General features: G+C 36.2%; 1 protein-coding gene across 1 annotated transcript in view; it reads right to left on the bottom strand.

Annotated features, from left to right (window-relative positions):
- The window catches only part of LOC123564128 (zinc finger CCCH domain-containing protein 13-like), an 83010-nt gene that overhangs the window by 29268 nt on the left and 33980 nt on the right, over nucleotides 1-19762 (bottom strand). The window contains exons 4-6 of the mRNA XM_045357473.2: nucleotides 12375-12584; nucleotides 11711-11846; nucleotides 1872-4601 (exon numbers count right to left, since the gene is read on the bottom strand). Of these exons, the coding sequence (XP_045213408.2) occupies nucleotides 1872-4601; nucleotides 11711-11846; nucleotides 12375-12584 (3076 nt within the window). The remainder of the gene's footprint in view (nucleotides 1-1871; nucleotides 4602-11710; nucleotides 11847-12374; nucleotides 12585-19762) is intronic.

Here is a 19762-nt window from a genome sequence, read left to right on the forward strand (position 1 = left end):
CTAAATATGACCTTGACCTTAGACCTAGGGAACTGGTTCTTGCGCATGACATGTTGTCTCATCCAGGGGAATATTTGTGCCAACTGATATCTAAATCCTGCTTTGCATGACAAAGTTATAGACCGGACAGGAAAAAAATCCTCTTGACCTTTGATCTCAAAGTGTGACCTTGACCTTTAAGCTAGGGTACTGGGTGTTGCGCATGACACGTCGTCTCATCATGGGAAACATTTATGCCAAGTAATATTGTAATCCCTTGCTGGATGACAGAGTTCTGGATCGGACAGGGAAAAAACCTTATTGACCTTTGACCTCCAATTGTGACCTTGACCTTTGAGCTAAGGGTCTGGGCTTTGAGCATGACATGTTGTCTCATCATGGGGAAAATTTGTGCCAAGTAATATTAAAATCCCTTCATGGATGGCAGAGTTATGGACGGGACAGGAAAAAAACTCTGTTGTCCTTTGACCCCCAATTGTGACCTTGACCTTTGAGCTAGGAGTCCGGGATTTGCGTATGATATGTCGTCTCATCATGGGGAACACTTGTGCTAAGTGATATTAAAATCCCTTAATGAATGTTAGAGTTATGGACCGGACATGAAACAGACCCTGTTCATGCTATGTTAACATTTGACTGCTAAGTGTGACTTTGACCTTTGAGCTAGGGGTCTGAAAGTTGTGCATGACACATCGTCTTATTATAAGGTACATTTGTGCCAAGTAATATTAAAATCCCTTCATAGATGGGAGAGTTATGGACCAGACAGGAAAAAAGCTTGTTGACCTTTGACCTCCAATTTTGACCTTGACCTTTAAGCTAGGGGTCCAGGTTTTGCGCATGACACGTCGTCTCCTCATGGGGAACATTTGTGCCAAGTTATATTAAAATCTCTTCATGGATGGGAGAGTTATGGACCGGACAGGAAAAAAGCCCTGTTGACCTTTCACCTCCAATTGTGACCTTGACCTTTGAGCTAGGGGTCGGGGATTTGCGCATGACACATCATCTCATCATGGGAAACATTTGTGCCAAGTAAAACTAAAATCCCTTCAAGGATGGGAGAGTTGTGGACCGGACAGGAAAAAAGCCCTGTTGACCTTTGACCTCCAATTGTGACCTTGACCTTTGAGCTTTGGGTCCGGGTTTTGCCCATGACACGTCGTCTCATCATGGGGAACATTTGTGCCAAGTAATATTAAAATCCCTTCAAGGATGACAGAGTTATGGACCGGACACGAAATTGCGGACGGACGGACAGACGTAATGACGGAAAAGTGCATTCCTATAGTCCCCGAAACTGGTTTTTTAACCAGTAGGGGACTAATAATAGCATGAGTGCTGTGTTTGAAGCTGGATACAATTAGAAAGGTATTGAACTTCACACAAACATTTCCTAAATAACGATACAGGTTATTGCCTCCAACACTTCACTATTGCAGGAAAATTACATTTATTTAAGTGCAGAAATATGAACTTAACTTGACTGATCTTTACTTTGAACCAATGAAAATACTACTTTTGTTGCAAGAATGAAAATCAGAAGCAGGACCAAAGTGTTTATATGGCCTAGAATTTACTATCAATTCAGCAAACTAGAAATCATTCCTTAGATCCTGAAAAATGTATTTGTCAAAAGACTTATACCAGCAATTTTTTGAAATTAAACAAAAGCCAGAAGTCTTCATTTCTTTCCTCCTGTATCATTTTTATTTAATAAAATCATATAACAAAGTGGCAAATGCTGCATTTGCTGAAATCTCATCTACTTAAGCTTTTTGTCATAATTATACTCCTTAACAAACCGAAAATAAAATGAAACATAAAATTAATTTCTGAATCCACTTCAATGAATTTATTACTAAACCTACCTTCATTAAATGTGACATTCACAACTTGCTGTAGTGGAGTTTCACCTTCATCTGAACTCCAATTCTTTCTCTTTTTCATTTTCTTTTTCCTTGATTTTGTGCCCGAGATATCTTCATCACTTGACTTCTCCACACGAATAATCAGACGCTCATTTTTCGGAGACTTTTTTCGAACTTTACGGTCTTTGTCAGATTTTGGTCTTGAAACATTTATATCAAGTAAACTCGGAATTTCTTCAGTTTGTTTTTTCCGATCACTTGTCACAATACTTATTACACCACCTTTTCTAATATCTGATTCACTATCTGAATCCATCTCTTCAAACTTTTTCCTCACAGCAGTATCGTCTTCATAGAAAACCATATTTTTCTTACGATAGTACTTCTGTCTTACATTTTCATCTTCGCCATGTTTTCTTCTATCTCTGTATTCATCAGTTCTAAAATTCTGTCTTTCATGATGTTCTGTACCAAATTTTTCACTTTTAGTATGACTATTTCTGTATCTTGACTTTTTATTATTATCTCCATCCCCACCTCCTCTTTCATGTTTGTTGTCTTCTCTCTTTCTATCCAATTCTCGTCTCTTTTCCCTCTCTTTTAGTTCTCTACGTCTCCTCTCCAACTCAATATCATCTGTCTTTCTTGAAGCACCACGTTTTTTATCCCTCCAAGTTTCAGTTTCTGAATCACTACTTACATCACTTACACTAGAAACACTCTTAACACTATCTGAATCAGAATCTAAATTTTCTGTTACACTTGCTATTCTTTTCAATCTTTCTTCAATACTTTTTCTTTTATGCTTTTGTTCTTCCTTTGTACTGTGCTGTTTAGATTTTCCCTCGTTACTTTTCCGTCTCAATTTTTCATCTGATTTTCTTCTGTCTTTACTTTTATATGAATTGGAGTCTTCAATGCTACTTTTTGACTTAGATGCTTTCCCTGATGCTATTAAAGAATCACTTTTACTGGACTTGGCAGTTTTGTCTTTTCTATATGCCTCTACTGCTGAGTTGACTTTATCAGCAGAGTTTGCCCTAGATATTTTACTATGTTTCAAATTGGAAGAAGTCTCAGTTTCCTGTTTAACAGATTTTCTTGACACATGTTTATCTTCCATTTTTAACTTACCAATTTCTTCAAAGTATCTTTTTTCATGTGTTTTTTCTTTGGTATCCTTTGTCCTACATTTACTATCTTTTTCATATTTCTCTCTTGACTTACTATCATATTTGCTGTCACCTTTATGGTTTTCCCTACTGGCATATTGTTTTCTATCCAATTCAACATTACTTCTACCCTGTTTTCCCCTCTTAGCATTTCTGTGGAATATTGTTTCATCCCTGTAATTGGTGGCATCAAACTCTGGATCAGCTTTTACTTCATTTGCTGATAATCTGTCTTTCACAGATTTCTTAAGATGGAAATAAGGAGAACGTTCTCTACCACTTCTTTTTTCGGAACTCCTTGAATCTTTTTCTTTTCCCCTCCTATAATAGTCTGCTTCATTTCTATCAGAATCTGTATGTTTTTCACTTTTTCTGTCCTTCAACTTTTTCTCCCTTAAATCATTTGATCTTTTGCTTACACTGTGTAATGCTGATTTTATGTTTGTTTCTACTGGAGACTTTGATTTTTTTCCCACAATTTTGGCATCCTTCTTAACTTCAACTTTTTGTTTGAGACCTTTAGATGAATCATCAGATGATTCGCTGTCCGAAGATGATGATGAAGAAGAAGATGATGAAGATGACGATGAAGAGTCAGAATCTGATTCTGATGATGATACTGATGATCTTGATGACTTAGATGATTTTAAAGATGACAATGATGTCTTTCTCTCCTCAAGTGTCCGAGATATTATGGCAGAATTTGGTTTGGCAGAATCTGTTTGCTGAGATTTTAAACATTCTTGTGTCTCTTCTTCAGACACAAGTTCCACATTGTCAACATCACTTTCATTGTCAGCACTATCATTTCTAGACACAGACTGTGACCTACTACTCTCTTTACTTATAGAACTATCTCTACTACTTGGTACATTTTTTTCAATGTCTGATTCATCTGCAGATTCTTCTGCAGATTCGGAATCTCTTCGATTTCTTCTGTTAAATCTACTAAAAGCACTGTAAGAATTAGAAACACTGTCATCTTGTCTAAGTTCATCTCGCAATGGAGTTTGTTCATCTCGTAATGGGGTACTATCTGATTCTAATTCTTGGTCAGCAAATCCCTCAAGGTTTCTACTTGCAAGCAATATTTCTTCTAATCTATTACCACTAGCACTTCCTAAATTTTCTGGTTTGTCATTAACAGTTTTACTTATATGACTTTCTTCAGCATTGTTTGTTTTGGCAGGAATTTCTGGATCAGATTTTTCTACATTCTGGGATGTGTTTAAATCTGAAGTTACTTCATCAATAGTAATATTCTGTGACATATCTATTGCACTTTCTGCATCAGTTAGTCCTGATTCTTTTTCATTCACCTCAACTGAAATGTTAACATCCTGTTCACTATTATGAACCTCAATTTCATTATTATGTTCCTGACTTTCATGCCCATCATTTTGGTGTGTATGAATTTCTATTTCTGTGTCACTACTCACATCATCTAAAGACATGTCCATGAAATTAGCTGAGCCAGATTCTCTCCTTCGCCTCTCAACCATGTCATCATCATCTTCACTGTCGGTAGCATCATCATATCTGCTGAACTTCGATTTGTCTGTAATTATAAATTATAATCATTTAATTACAAAATAAGAAAAGTCTTTCATTAGAAAGAGTTTTGATGGCATATAGAAGTATACTACTAGAAATGTGTCCATAGGACATGGATGTGGAGTAATGGAATATGAAAATAAAACCTCTAGATAGATTTATTTGTAAGAAATTGACCTTTGGATCTGGAATCTTGTAAGGGGCATAATGAATAAGAACTGGATAAATCATACTGTCTTTAAATACACTTATCAAGGAAAAAGAAGTAAAATCTTTGACTTCTTAGTGTAACCTTGACCTTTGAGCTAGTGGTCTAGTCCTACCATGCAAACCATTGTTCATTTATGGTGTATACAGAAAATCCAATCATTCATAAAACAGTTACATTGGACATGAAAAAGAGCAAATTTTTAGATGTGCAAGTTTGACACTGACCTCTATTATCTAATCATGGAGAATATTTGTGCCAAATTATCTGAAAATTCATGCATGCATTAAAAAGTTACAGAGTGGACAAGAAAAAATAATTTAAATCTTTTACCACTAAGTATGGCCTTGGCCTTTCAACAAGGGGTCTACATCTTCCAAGCAACAAATCATCTTAATATGGTTAAAGTTTGTGCCAAGTTATTTGACTATTAGTGAATGCATCAGAAAGTTAAAGACCTAAGAAGAAAAATGACCTTAAACCTTCGACCTCTAAATCCAACCTTGAACTTTGAGGAAAGGGTCTGGTTCTTCTAAACCACACATTGTCTTTTCATTGAAAATGTTTGAGCCAAGTTTTCTGAACATCCATGCACACTGAGGAAAGAAGTTATTGAGCAGACAAGAAACAAGACGGCCATGATGGCCCTATATCGCTCACCTGAGTTTAATTGCTTGCTTGAACAAATTTGTTTGCTAAAGCTTCAAAAACAAAAACAAACATTTTTCTAAAATAGACTGGTTCATTTTTGAATTTGGGCAGTACCACTTATCAATCAAAAGGTGTTCACTGAAATTCTACTGACTGAATAGCAAACAGTGCAGACCATGATCAGCGTGCAGGCTGATCTTGGTCCCCTCTGGTCGCAAAGGTAAAATTACTTGCCACCAGCACGCTAAATGTTAAATTCTCTCTCTCCCTCAGGATAAAAACTCTAAATGCTTCAAAACTATAAACTGGTTCCGTACCAAAACAGAAATGGGAAATCTTTTTTACAAGATTTTAGCACTAATCTAAGTGTCTTAAAAGCATTTTGAAATGACAGAATCTGAAATGGGAAAAATAGACATAAACTAGTCTTACCATATAAAGAAAGTTGTTTTTACTATTTTGTTAAATTATCAAGTTAACAGAAAAATCAATGCAGATATTATTAACCTTTAGCCTGCTGGCAGTAAGTGATTCTGCCTTTACGACTAGTGCAGACCAAGATCAGCCAGCACATCCATGCAGTCTGATCATGGTTTGCACTGTTTGCTATTCAGTCAGTCAATTTTCAGTGAACATCCCTTTGAATAGTAAGTGGTACTGCCCAAACTGAATGATGGAGCAGTCCATTTTAGAAAAGTAGCAGGGTAAAGGTTAAATTTATACAGTTTTACATCTTAAAACCATAAGTTTTAAGACTGATGGACATAACACATAAATTCCTGGTGGTCTTATATAAGTTCTTTAGATGACTGCCTAACACATGTGGGCATTGTTCTACTAAACCACACCAATGTCAATAGGAAACACACCAATATATAACATATTCAGTTAAATTAATTCCCAGGAAAGTAGTTTACACCTACACAATGTGAGAAAAACACTCCTTGCAGTGACAGATTGCAAGTTAATATGGTACAAAAGTATCTTTAAATAAATTCAACCTTTACATGCAAGTCATATACCATGATGGTTACCAAAATTTAGCAAATCATAGACTGGTAAATCTTTTTCATGTGGGGTCTCTTTTGATTTTTTACATAAATAAACCTGATACACCATTGTAAAGATCTATGTTTAGGCAAAATGCAAGACAGAGGTCCTGACCTACTTGCACAACTATTGATGATAAACAAACGAACAAAGTCTCAAGGCTACAGAGTATTAAAGCAAAACATTTTAAGAACAGATGTTCATGAAACAGTGTGTTTGACTATTCTACAATGTCTAAGTTCAACAAGGGCTATAACTTGGCAAGACTTATGTAATTGAACAATTTGCATTACAATTTATTACAAATTACAATTTTATTATGACAATGACAATAACTTGAATGAAATATATGCCAAAAAGTATGACCTTTGACCCTAAGTGTGACATTGAAGCAAGCCATCCAAAACATGTGCTCTGCTTAACATCTGTGCCAAGTTTCTACAAAATCTTTCAAGCAGTTCAAGAGTTACAGAGTAAACATGAAACAAAGTCATATGACCTTTGATCCCAAAGTGTGACCTTGATCTTGAAGCGAGCCATGAAAAACATGCGCTCTCCACGTCATCTTGATGTGGTGAACAAATGTGTCAAGTTTCTTCGAAATCTTTCAAGGGTTGACCTTTGACCCCTAAGTGTGACCTTGACGTGAGCTATCCGAAACATGTGCTTTGAACGTCGACTCAATGTGGTCAACATTTCTGCCAACTCTCTTTAAAATCCTTCAAACAGTTCAAGAGTTGCAGAGCGGACACAAAATAAAGTTATATGACCTTTGACACCTAAGTGTAACCTTGACCTTGAAGTGAGCCATCCAAAACATGCGCTCTGCATGTCATCTCGATGTGGTGAACATTTGTGCCAAGTTTCTTTGAAATCCTTCAAGCGGTTCAAGAGTTACAGATGCTGATCTTATTAATGATGACTGGAATGCATAGCTTAAACATTAATTTTAGGATGTTATAATATTTCTGAATATTCTATAATGTTATGTTTTTGTGGATTTTTTAAATCTGAAATCATTTAGGGTATGTCCCTTTAACCTAAGTTGAAAAGGGTCATATTTTACATTAATTCCAACCAAAATGTATCTAGCTTAATCATCTCAGCATAGCTGATGACTGGGAAGGTTAATTCAGTAGGTCTGAAGACTAGGAAACCCTTTGTTTAAAACTTCAATCCAATAATGCAATGGTTACTGATGTACGAACTTGCATGCAAAATTTTAACCAAGGTTATGTTGCAAACGCTGATTCCTTGGTAAGTAGAATAGTACTTATTATTCTCTGAATAGTCATGATTAAAAGGGCATAGTTCTGAAAAAATGCAAGAGAGGGTTGTGGTGCTTTGTCTACTTACTCAAGCAATAGTGAAATAGAAGAGTATATTAGGCTACAGCTCACAGATATCAAGAAAATCTGACCTTAGGGAAACATTTAACCAATATCAACATGGACACTGGTAATTCAGTAACATTCAGTGACCTTGTTAGATTTTTTTCAAACAGACAAGCTAATAATATCTACAATTAATTTTCCTTTTCAGGTTGACTGTCCTAGCACACCTGTTCTTACGTAAAACCTTAACTTGATTAACTAAATTACCCTAGTATGTACCTAAAAAGTACCCATGTTGGAGTTGACTGTTCTAGATGTCTGGTAATTCAAGAACTTGAACACATATTAAGATTAATATCAACAAAAGCATAACTGATTCAGTTAATGTCAACCAAGACCATCAAGTACAAACTAGAAGCTTTTGTAGAAAAGTGCATGTCTCCTCCAATGCATAGTAGTAATGGGCAAGAAGTCAATAGAGGACAAGAGCAAAAGTCAAAGAGACACTGATGGTTGGCTGCAAAAGGGAACACCTACTCAACATGTCCAATCAACCCACAAAGTTTCAATATTCTTGGCCTAGTGGATCTCAAGTTATGGATTTGAAACAGTTTTCCATGTTCTGGTCCCTGTGACCTTGACCTTTGATCGAGTGACCCCAAAAACAATAAGGGTCATCTACTCGGCAAGACCTATCATCCTATGAAGTTTGAAGGTTCTAGGGCAAATGGTTCTCCAGTTATTGACCGGAAATGGATTTCTGTTCCGTCCACTGCAACCTTGACCTTTAATAGTGACCACAAAATCAATAGGGATCATCTACTCTGCATGTCCAATCATCTTATGAAGTTTCAACACTCTGGGTCAAGTGGTTCTCAAGTTATTGATGGAAAAGAGTTTCCCATGTTCAGGCACCTGTTGCCTTGTCCTTTGATCTAGTAACCCCAAAAATAATAGGGGGTCATCTACTCTGTAAGCCCTATCAACCTATGAAGTTTGAAGGTTCTAGGTAAAACGGTTCTACACTTTATGATCGAAAATGAAGTGTGGACAGATGGCCCCTGTGACCTTGACCTTTGACTGAGTGACCCTCAACCCCCCCCCTACCCCCCCCCAAAAAAATAGAGGTCATCTGCTCTGAAAGTCCTATCACCTATGAAGTTTGAATGTTCTAGGTCAAATGGTTCTCAAGTTACAGATCGAAGATGGATTTCCATGTTCTGGCTCCTGCGACCTTGACCTTAAATAGAGTGACCCCAAAATCAATACAGGTCATCTACTCTGCATGTCCAATCATCCTATGAAGTTTCAACATTCTGGATGAAGTCATTCTCAAGTTATAGATCGGAAATGCTTTTCCATGTTCAGGCCCCTATGACCTTGACCTTTGATGTAGAGACCCAAAAAATATTAGGGGTCGTCTACTCCATAAGCCCTGTCAAGCTATGAAGTTTGAAGGTTCTAGGTATAATGGTTCCCCAGTTATTGTGACGTTCGGTCATACGGACAGGGCAAAAACAACATGTCTTCCCCAGTGGGGGGGGGGGGGAGACATAACAAGCAAGTTCAGTGACTTAATATCCCCAGCCTAATAGGCTGTTTTTGTGAATGAGGGGACTGTATTTTGAAAGATTTTTTTTTTGTAGATAAAACAAAGCATTAAGCAAATATTGCCAAATAAACAAAATGTTTGGACTACCAGACAAAAATATTGGTAGCCCAATGGGCTACCAATAACAAGAGGACCATGATGGTCCTGAATCGCTCACCTCTTCCCACATGACCCAGTTTTGAGTATGTCGTCGTTTTTTCTATTATTTGACATAGTGACCTAGTTTTTGAGCTCATGTGACCCAGTTTTGAACTTGACCTAGATATTATCAAGATAAAAATTCTGACCAATTTTCATGAAGATCCATTGAAAAATATGGTCTCTAGAGAGGTCACAAGGTTTTTCTATTATTTGACCTATTGACCTAGTTTTCGAAGGTACGTGACCCTGTTTTGAACTTTACCTAGATATCATCAAAGTGAACATTCTCACTAATTTTCATGAAGATCTCATGAAAATATGGCCTCTAGAGAGGTCACAAGGTTTTTCTATTTTTATACCTACTGACCTAGTTTTTAACCGCACATGACCCTATTTCGAACTTGACCTAGATATAATCAAGGTGAACATTCAGATCAATTTTCATGAAGATCCATTGAAAAATATGGCCTCTAGAGAGGTCAAAAGATTTTAATAATTTTAGACCTACTGACCTAGTTTTTGACCGCAGTTGACCCAGTTTCAAACTTGACCTAGATATCATCAAGATGAACATTCTGACCAACTTTCATACAGATCCCATGAAAAGTATGGCCTCTAGAGAGGTCACAACGTTTTTTCTATTATTTGACCTACTGACCTAGTTTTTTAAGGCACATGACCCAGTTTCAAACTTGACTTAGATATCATCAAGATGAACATTCTGACCAACTTTCATACAGAGCCCATGAAAAGTATGGCCTCTAGAGAGGTCACAAGGTTTTTCTATTTTTAGACCTACTGACCTAGTTTTTAACCGCACATGACCCTATTTCGAACTTGACCTAGATATCATCAAGATGAACATTCAGACCAATTTTCATACAGATCCCATGGAAAATATGGCCTTTAGAGAGGTCACAAGGTTTTTCTATTATTTGACCTACTGACCTAGTTTTTGAAGGCACGTGACCCACTTTCGAACTTGACCTAGATATCATCAAGATGAACATAGAGACCAACTTTCATACAGATTCCATGAATAATATGGCCTCTAGAGAGGTCACAAGGTTTTTCTATTATTTGACCTACTGACCTAGTTTTTGACGGCACGTGACCCACTTTCAAACTTGACCTAGATATCATCAAGGTGAACATTTGACCAATTTTCATGAAGATCTCATGAAATATATGGCCTCTAGAGAGGTCACAAGGTTTTTCTATTTTTAGACCTACTGACCTAGTTTTTGACGGCACGTGACCCAGTTTCGAACTTGACCTAGATATCATCAAGATGAACTTTAAGACCAACTTCATACAGATCCCATGAAAAATATGGCCTTTAGAGAGGTCACAAGGATTTTCTATTATTTGACCTACTGACCTAGTTTTTGATGGCACGTGACCCAGTTTCGAACTTGACCTAGATATCATCAAGGTGAACGTTCTGACCAATTTTCATGAAGATGTTGTGAAATATATCGCCTCTAGAGAGGTCACAAGGTTTTTCTATTTTTAGACCTACTGACCTAGTTTTTGACCGCACGTGACCCAGTTTCGAACTTGACCTAGATATCATCAAGGTGAACATTCTGACCAATTTTCATGAAGATCTTGTGAAATATATGGCCTCTAGAGAGGTCACAAGGTTTTTCTATTTTTAGACCTACTGACCTAGTTTTTGACGGCACGTGACCCAGTTTCGAACTTGACCTAGATATCATCAAGATGAACATTCTGACCAACTTTCATAAAGATCCCATGAAAAATGTGACCTCTAGAGTGGTCACAAGCAAAAGTTTACGGACGGACGCACGGACGGACGACGGACACCGCGCGATCACAAAAGCTCACCTTGTCACTTTGTGACAGGTGAGCTAAAAACGCACTGTTGAGCCCTGTTTAAGACACCTGTCAGTCACTATGCCCTCCTAAGCCAGTCCCTCTACCATATCCTAAGATATTTTTTTGCTATTTAGATGGCAGGCAGAAACTACTCTAGCCAAATTAGCTAACCAGAACCATTCATAAAAGATTTTACCTACAAACTTTACATGACATTTTTTCAAGGCTGAGCTCAAAAACTTTCACATGATTTAGGATGGACCGCAGTTATTTACCTTTTGGCCTGGTTGGTGTTGAACTTTGACTGCCACTTTCTGTTGAAGCCCACTTGTCCTGTGGTCTCAGCAACAGTGGGCGTGAATCTTTTGATGTCTCAGATATCTTTGGTTCCTCTTCCTGTCCTCCAGAGGGCTAACATATAATAAAATGAATTGTTAACATAATACTTTTCATGGACAAAAAAAACATCTGTGAACCATATGATTTTGCAAAGAATTGTCCAATGCAACCTTCTCAAAAACAACTTTAACAGTAAAGATATAAACAATTTTTACTGAACATATTTTGAAAATTTCAGATAGTCAAGCTACTTTGACCATTGTAAGACCAAACACATCAGAAACCAAATGTCTACTGATCAACCAACAGACAATAAGCAAAACAAGGGGGGATATAACAAAAGGAAAGTATGTGAAACATCTTAATCTAGATGACCAAATTTCATACAGAACATTTATTTTCATTTTGTTAGGTTTAACGTCACACCAACAAAATTATAGGTCATATGGCGACTTTCTAGTTCTGATGATGGAGGAAGATCCCAGGTGCCCCTCCGTGCATTATTTCATCAGGAGCGGGCATCTGGGTAGAACCACAGACCTTCCGTAAGCCAGCTGGATTGGCTTACTTTATTTTTGCACATGTATAACTGTATTTCACCTGTATCACTATAAGGGCACTCTGGGTTGTTGGTTGTGGTAGAAACCTATTCCCTCTGCCTCTGCCCCAGCCTCTTCCTCTGTGGAATCCCCTACCACGTCCACGGTTCTGCTGCTGAAGAACTGCCTGCCGAAAAGCGAATGGCACCTCTTCGTATTCTGTGTTTCTGTATCCATAGTCTACATCAGAATGTGGCACTGGCTCCCCTGTCTGCAATACAGAGAAACAATGACATAAAATTGGGAACCAGAGATGTAAATTTCATACACCGATTTTTACTTAACTGGAGTTAGTAAAAGTTAGCAAAAGATTTATAATCTACCCTTACACAGTATAATGCCTCAGAATTTCAGGTTTGCTCATGGGAGACAATGTAATACGAAAGAGCATGTACAACACCCAGAAGTGCTGATGTCTTTTTTTTAAATCCACAGCATGTTTTACCGTTTTACCCGACCACCTAAAACTTCGTAATCAGGTTTGGTTAAATTCAAGACAAATGATATAACCTTTCAATCTAACTCTACTTTATTCATTATGAGATATATCAAATGGATTGCTTGACACTTGATCATTCATACACGTATACCAGCAGAAATATATTCTTAGAACTATTTATTTCATATACTGGTATGTCCTCATACATCTTCTGTGACATGCAAAACCCATGTGTACTTCCTCATTCAGCTGACTTTGGATTACTGAAACTGACTCTTTTAATAACAACAGCTTTCTCATGACAGCACACTCATCTATTTAAGACACAAAAGATTCTGCCTTTGTGACCTGTGTAGATCTTGATCAGCCTGCACATCTGTGCAGTCTGATCAAGATCTGCACTGTTCGCTATTTAGTCAGTATCTTTTTGGTAAGCACCCCTTTAAACAGCTAATGGTACTGTCCAAATTGAAAGATGGACAAGTTCATTACAGAAATTTAGCAGGGTAAGGGTTAAAAGCTTGTCAGTAAAATGGATTTCCTACCTAAGTAGTTATTTTGTCCAAATTCAAGTAAGAATTACAGAACATGATACTGCGATGTTCAATCGCAACCGACATCAGTGTGAAGTTCCAACCAAGTACCTGCATTTAGTTTGAATAGAAGTTTTATAATTTTTCAATTCAATATTTGCATTGACTTTGGAAGAGCAACTTGTATGCAAAATCTCAATCCAAGAAGGGGAATAATTTTGTTAAAATTCATGTAAGAGTCATGGGACTTTGTGTTGTAACCTTCTTTTATTACCTGAAAGAAGAATGTAATGTTTAAACCTAGTATCTAAAATGGTTAAAAAAAAAAGGGTACCTTTTTGTATTGTACTCTGAAAATCTTTAACCAAAATTTATAAGTTAAAGTGGGGGGCATAGCTCTGGAAATACTGCAGGTACAGGTTACACATCTTGTCACACTAATGTGTATTGTCACAATCAGCAAGTACAGCAAGTTAAAACTGAATATCTTAAGTACAGAAGACGACATTGGACTTCATAAAAAAAACTTTCACCAATGCTGATGCTGACACAAATGGTGGGGAGCGAGCAACAGCCCTCCTTATTCTTCACATACCCGGCTTAAAACATCATCCTTCAAAAGTTTACTCAAGCATCTGGAGCCATTTGTCACACTTCATTTTCCAAGTGCACCTCCTCTCCCGGCTTTCCATCGTGGGGAAATACTTAGTTCTTTTCCATGTAAACATTTCAAGGTCTGTGGTTTTCCTGGTTCATATTAGTTCATCTTCTTGTTGACAATAATACAACCGATATAATATTGAACACCTGACATTTACACTCCCAACATTGACTCCTAAGACATTGAATCTCTTTAGACAAGTTCCTTGCCAAGAAATACCACAAAAAATCTGACTAACCAACTAAATGATTTGTTTTTTTTACAATTAATACCAATAATCTCATTTTTTTTCAATTAAAACCAAATGTCATAATAATTCAATGGAAATAAAGTGAGACTTATTTTTATAATGTTATTAGTTTTAATCAGTAAAACTGGTCTTCTATTCAATTATAAACACTTAAAATCTAATAGCTTGTTACCTTTAAAGACAAAAAAAATAGGATTTTATGGGTTCATGTTGTTGTAGTGCGAGACAATTTGTTTTTATTGAAATTATTCTTAGTGCCATAAAGTGAGCTGTCCTTGTGTCATATAATCTAGAACAATTCTTAGAATATTCAATTGACTTTCCAAGCAATGCATATCTTGATTTGTTTGTCTTGAGTTAAATGCCATTTTTTTAAACAGTATTCTGGTTATGCAATGGCAGACAAATCACCTAACCAGTGTTCCTGGATTCAGTACCAGTATAAATCTGTTCCCAGCATATAACTGCCAACTTCCCCACATGTATAAATAAGAGGTGGAGGACAAATGATTTCAGACACAAAGTCTTTTGTAAAATCGTCATGAAGAAGATACACCTCACCTGGGGATCAAACTCACAACCCTGTGATCCATAGATCTGCGCTCTACCTGTTGAGCTAAGTGGGTCGGCTGCATATCTTGAGTATCTGCATTTTTAACATACACGCATCTTGAGGACTTATCAATCTGCATCTATTAACATGACTGTGATCAATTTAAGGACTTCTGTTTTGTTCAACCAATGCCTATTTTAGGAAATCTGCATATTTTAACTTACGCATGTCTTGATGACTTCTGCATTGGTTACCCTACACACATCTTGAGGACTTCTGCATAACTTAACTTATGCACATCTTATTAACTAACATGTAATCATCTTAAGGATTTCAGCATTGTTTAACCAAGGCAAATCTTGAGGACTTCTACATCTTTAAACCAGTGCATATCTTGATAACTTCTACATCTTTAAACCAGTGCATATCCTGATAACTTCTACATCTTTAAACCAGTGCATATCTTGATAACTTCTACATCTTTAAACCAGTGCATATCCTGATAACTTCTACATCTTTAAACCAGTGCACATCTTGATAACTTCTACATCTTTAAACCAGTGCACATCTTGATAACTTCTACATCTTTAAACCAGTGCATATCTTGATAACTTCTACATCTTTAAACCAGTGCATATCCTGATAACTTCTACATCTTTAAACCAGTGCATATCCTGATAACTTCTACATCTTTAAACCAGTGCACATCTTGATAACTTCTACATCTTTAAACCAGTGCATATCCTGATAACTTCTACATCTTTAAACCAGTGCATATCTTGATAACTTCTACATCTTTAAACCAGTGCATATCCTGATAACTCCTACATCTTTAAACCAGTGCATATCTTGATAACTTCTAAATCTTTAAACCAGTGCAGATCTTGATAACTTCTACATCTTAAAACCAATGCATTCTTGGAAACTTCTACAACTTAAAGACTTTAAACCAGTGCAGATCTTGATAACTTCTACATCTTTAAACCAGTGCATATCTTGATGACTTCCATATCTTTAAACCAGTGCAGATCTTGATAACTTCTACGACTTTAAACCAGCACACATCTTGACTACTTCTACATCTTTAAAACAGTGCATATCTTGGTGACTTCTACATCTTTAAACCAGTGCATATCTTGATAACTTTTACATGTTTAAACCAGTGCATATCTTGATAACTTTTACATCTTTAAACCATTGCTTATCTTAACAACTTTTACATCTTTAAACCATTGCATATCTTGACAACTTTTACATCTTTAAACGAGTGAAGGAGCAAGTTTCATCAATATCCATACATGTTTTTAGAGATGATACAGTTCGAAGAAAATGCGTAAGACACTGGACAAATGCCAGATGTAAAGTGGCCCTGAGCATGTAGTGCTTAAGCAAGCTATAGGAAGATTCAAACATTAACAAACTTCCAACACATGGATGAACTATGAACGCACTAGTTTTGCAGTCTTCATATTTTAAAGGTCAACTTTCTCCCTGCAAACTAAACTGTTTCAAGGTTAATTATGAGTTCAATAGAGTTGTGTTTCTATAAATCTATAAACAGCATTTACAGGGGGAAACTAAACCTTAACAGGAAGGCTAGAATTTTCACTGTGCAGCACAGAAATAGTCTTTTAATGATTTCAGGCCTTTTCCTAATTGGAAACAAATGTTTCCTCTAGATTTAATTAATATTTTGTTTCTGAAATATAGCTTTATAGGAAAACTTATTGATAAAATGATGTTATGCAATATTTTCATGTCAATTCAGCATGTCGTAAAAGCCTGTCAAACATCTGTGTATAAAATTAAAATTTACCCAGTTTCAATGTAAGTTTGAGAATTTAGAGCAAATGCTTCTGAAAAGGAGAATATAACAAATCTACAGTTTCCCTTAACTCCTTTCATTACTGGAACTATTGACCAAATGTACCATCAAACTTACACTATTGACCACCACCTCTTGACCACAAACTAAAATAAAGACCACCTCAAAATAAGGACTACCTTTAAAATGAAGACCATCAATACATAAAGACCATCTCTTTAATAAAGACCAACTCCAAATAAAGACAATCTCATTATAAAGACTATCTCCACATAAAGACCACCTCTAAATAAAGATTAACTCCAAACAAAGACCACCTCTGAATAAAGACCATCACTTAATAAGAACCATCTCCAGATATGGACCACCTCTAAATTAAGACCACCACTATTATACAATGCCTTTAAAGGTAACCATTTCCTCTTTCTGTTTACATATAAAGTGTACAATTTACCTGCTGAGAAACCCCTAGAAAGACAGTCTGTATAGTTTTATAAACTGTCTATCCAGCATTATTAGGCCCGGACAATATTCTATTATTTTGCACTTTATTATTTTCATATGCTGTGAACTCATGACTAACTTTTGTGGATTTCAAGTTTATGGCAATCTCTGAAATGAAATCCCCACAAACAAAATAAAATTCCTATTAATTTGTTTTTATATTCAAAAAGTCAAAATCCACAAATTAATATTCCGATAAATGAGAAATTTAAGCCAAAACCTTGGAATTTTCTAACCACAAAATTAAATGATGCCAGACAAAAAACAATTAAAGACACTTCAATCTGTCAAATTCTTCATCTGCCTAACAAAATACAAGATTGTTCACCTGAGAAATGAGACCGCAAGCTAAGTGAATCTGATCTAAATAAAAATTTGTTATTACCAAGTCTTGCAGTTGTGAGACACAATGTACATGGAACTCAACAGAATCTGTCAGTGTTTACTGGAAGATGAGATCTCTTAACATGGGGAAAAAATCCAATCTAATGACAATATATTATCAAGGGGCTAATATCTGAGAAGTTTAAACCTAATATGGTGAACAAATATGAAGTAAGATCTTGCAATGAATTAATACCCTCAATTTTTTTTCCTTTACATGGAATTATGTCTGAGACTTACAATGACACAGCATTACATCAGCTGCAAGCTAACTTACAAAGACCATAATTATAAGAGCATAATAATTACGTGATACATATTATAATGACATAATGTGCATATTCTCGACACTGCCCTGCATTCAGGTACCCAGTCTCATGAAAAGATCTCCTATATCTCATAATTTCTGCATAATCCCAATTTTAGTCATACTTTTAACTACTTGTTGCCATAGTCACCAGACTTTGTAAAAGCACCAAAAAATGAACGGATACATATTGCATTTATTCCATATTGTCCCCTCTGCACCAAGTTTCATGTAAAAAAATCTTGTACCTTTAAAATCATACAAGGCAGTCTGAACGACAACTAAATCCCCTGCCGCTGTTATGGATAGTGAAAGGATTGATGGTATTGGGTGGAAGCATTGATGTTAAGTATATTTCATAGTCCATGTATGATGACATCAATGATTTTGTTCCAAGCAGTATGCAGCCAAGTCATATTAAAATCCTTCAAGGGGTTTAGGAGATACAAAGCAGACATCAAATGAAAGGCTCAAACCTTTGACCTTGAGTTGTGACCTTGACCTTAAGCCAACATGGCTGACTCATTCGTTCTGCACATCGTCTTGATGAGGTGATCATTTGACCCAACTTTCATGAAAATCCTTCAAGGGGTTTAAGTTATATAGAGTGGACACAATTGTTACGAATGGACAGACAGAAGGATGGACAGAGACCATTCCTATAACCAGATAACCTAGAATGTGTCTGTAGGACACAAGGTGTGCCCCCACCGGTACATTTGTCACAAATAAGGGGCAATTATTCAAATGTTTGCAGATTTAAAGGGGTATAGCCTCAACAAACATTTTATATAAAGGATTCATTATTCTAGGCCATATACTTTTTGAGCTATTAGCATCACAGACAAAAAATCATCTAGTTTGGCTATTTCAAGGGCTGCAACTCTGTAATTAGCGCTAAAATCTCAAGAAGAATGCCAAGTGTACAAGGTCACATCATGATAAAGACTCATGCAAGGTTTCATGAATTTACATCAAATACTTCTTAAGCTAGGCAAGTCTTTAGGTGAAAATGTGCATTTTCTACTATTTCAGGGGCCGTAACTTTGGAAATAGGGGGTGAAGCCAGACAAAAAATAGAAGGTGCGCAAGTTTATTTCATGATAAAGACTCATGCAAGTTTTCATTAATTTATATCAAATACTTTTTGAGCAAGGCGTGTCACAATGTGAAAATGTGAATTTTTGACTATTTCAGGGGCCATAAATGGAGGCGGAGTCGGACAGAAAATAGGATTTGCGCAAGTTCATCTCATGGTAAAGACTCAAGCAAGGTTTCATCAATTTATATGAAATATTTTTTGAGCTAAGTGCATTTAAAGGTGAAAATGTGCATTTTTGACTATTTCAGTGGCCATAACTCTGGAAAAAGGAGGGGCGCAAATTCATAAAATGATAAAGCGTAATGCACGGTTTCATCAATTTATATGAAATACTTTTTGAGCTAGGCATGTAAAAATGTGAAAAATGTGCATTTTGTACTATTTCAGGGGCCATAATTTGAGCTAGGCACATCACAAACCTTTTTCGGACAGACGGACGGACGAGACCAAATCTATATGCCCCTACCACTCATAGTGGGGGCACAAAATGTCAAAAATCAATTGTTTTGATGATATGAGTTGGGTCTATTTATGTAACTGACTACTATAAAGTAATTAACTTATATTGAACAACAAACACACTTGTACAGTTCGATTACTAGGGCATATTTACACGTTTTCAAACCAAAATTTTTCTACTTACAAAATGACCTTTCTACATTTTGATTATGTTTTGTTTTAGCTTGAGCTCACGTTTTTCACAAGACACGCTAAAATATGAAACCCTGAGTTAAGGTTACAAAATGCAATCTTTAATGTTTACAAACATGATGTTTACAAAAACGAACTGTACATCAAGTCTACCTGATATGCCTGATAAAATACAAACGT

Source organism: Mercenaria mercenaria, chromosome 2 (genome assembly GCF_021730395.1).
Source record: "Mercenaria mercenaria strain notata chromosome 2, MADL_Memer_1, whole genome shotgun sequence".
NCBI classification, from domain to species: Eukaryota; Metazoa; Mollusca; class Bivalvia; order Venerida; family Veneridae; genus Mercenaria; species Mercenaria mercenaria.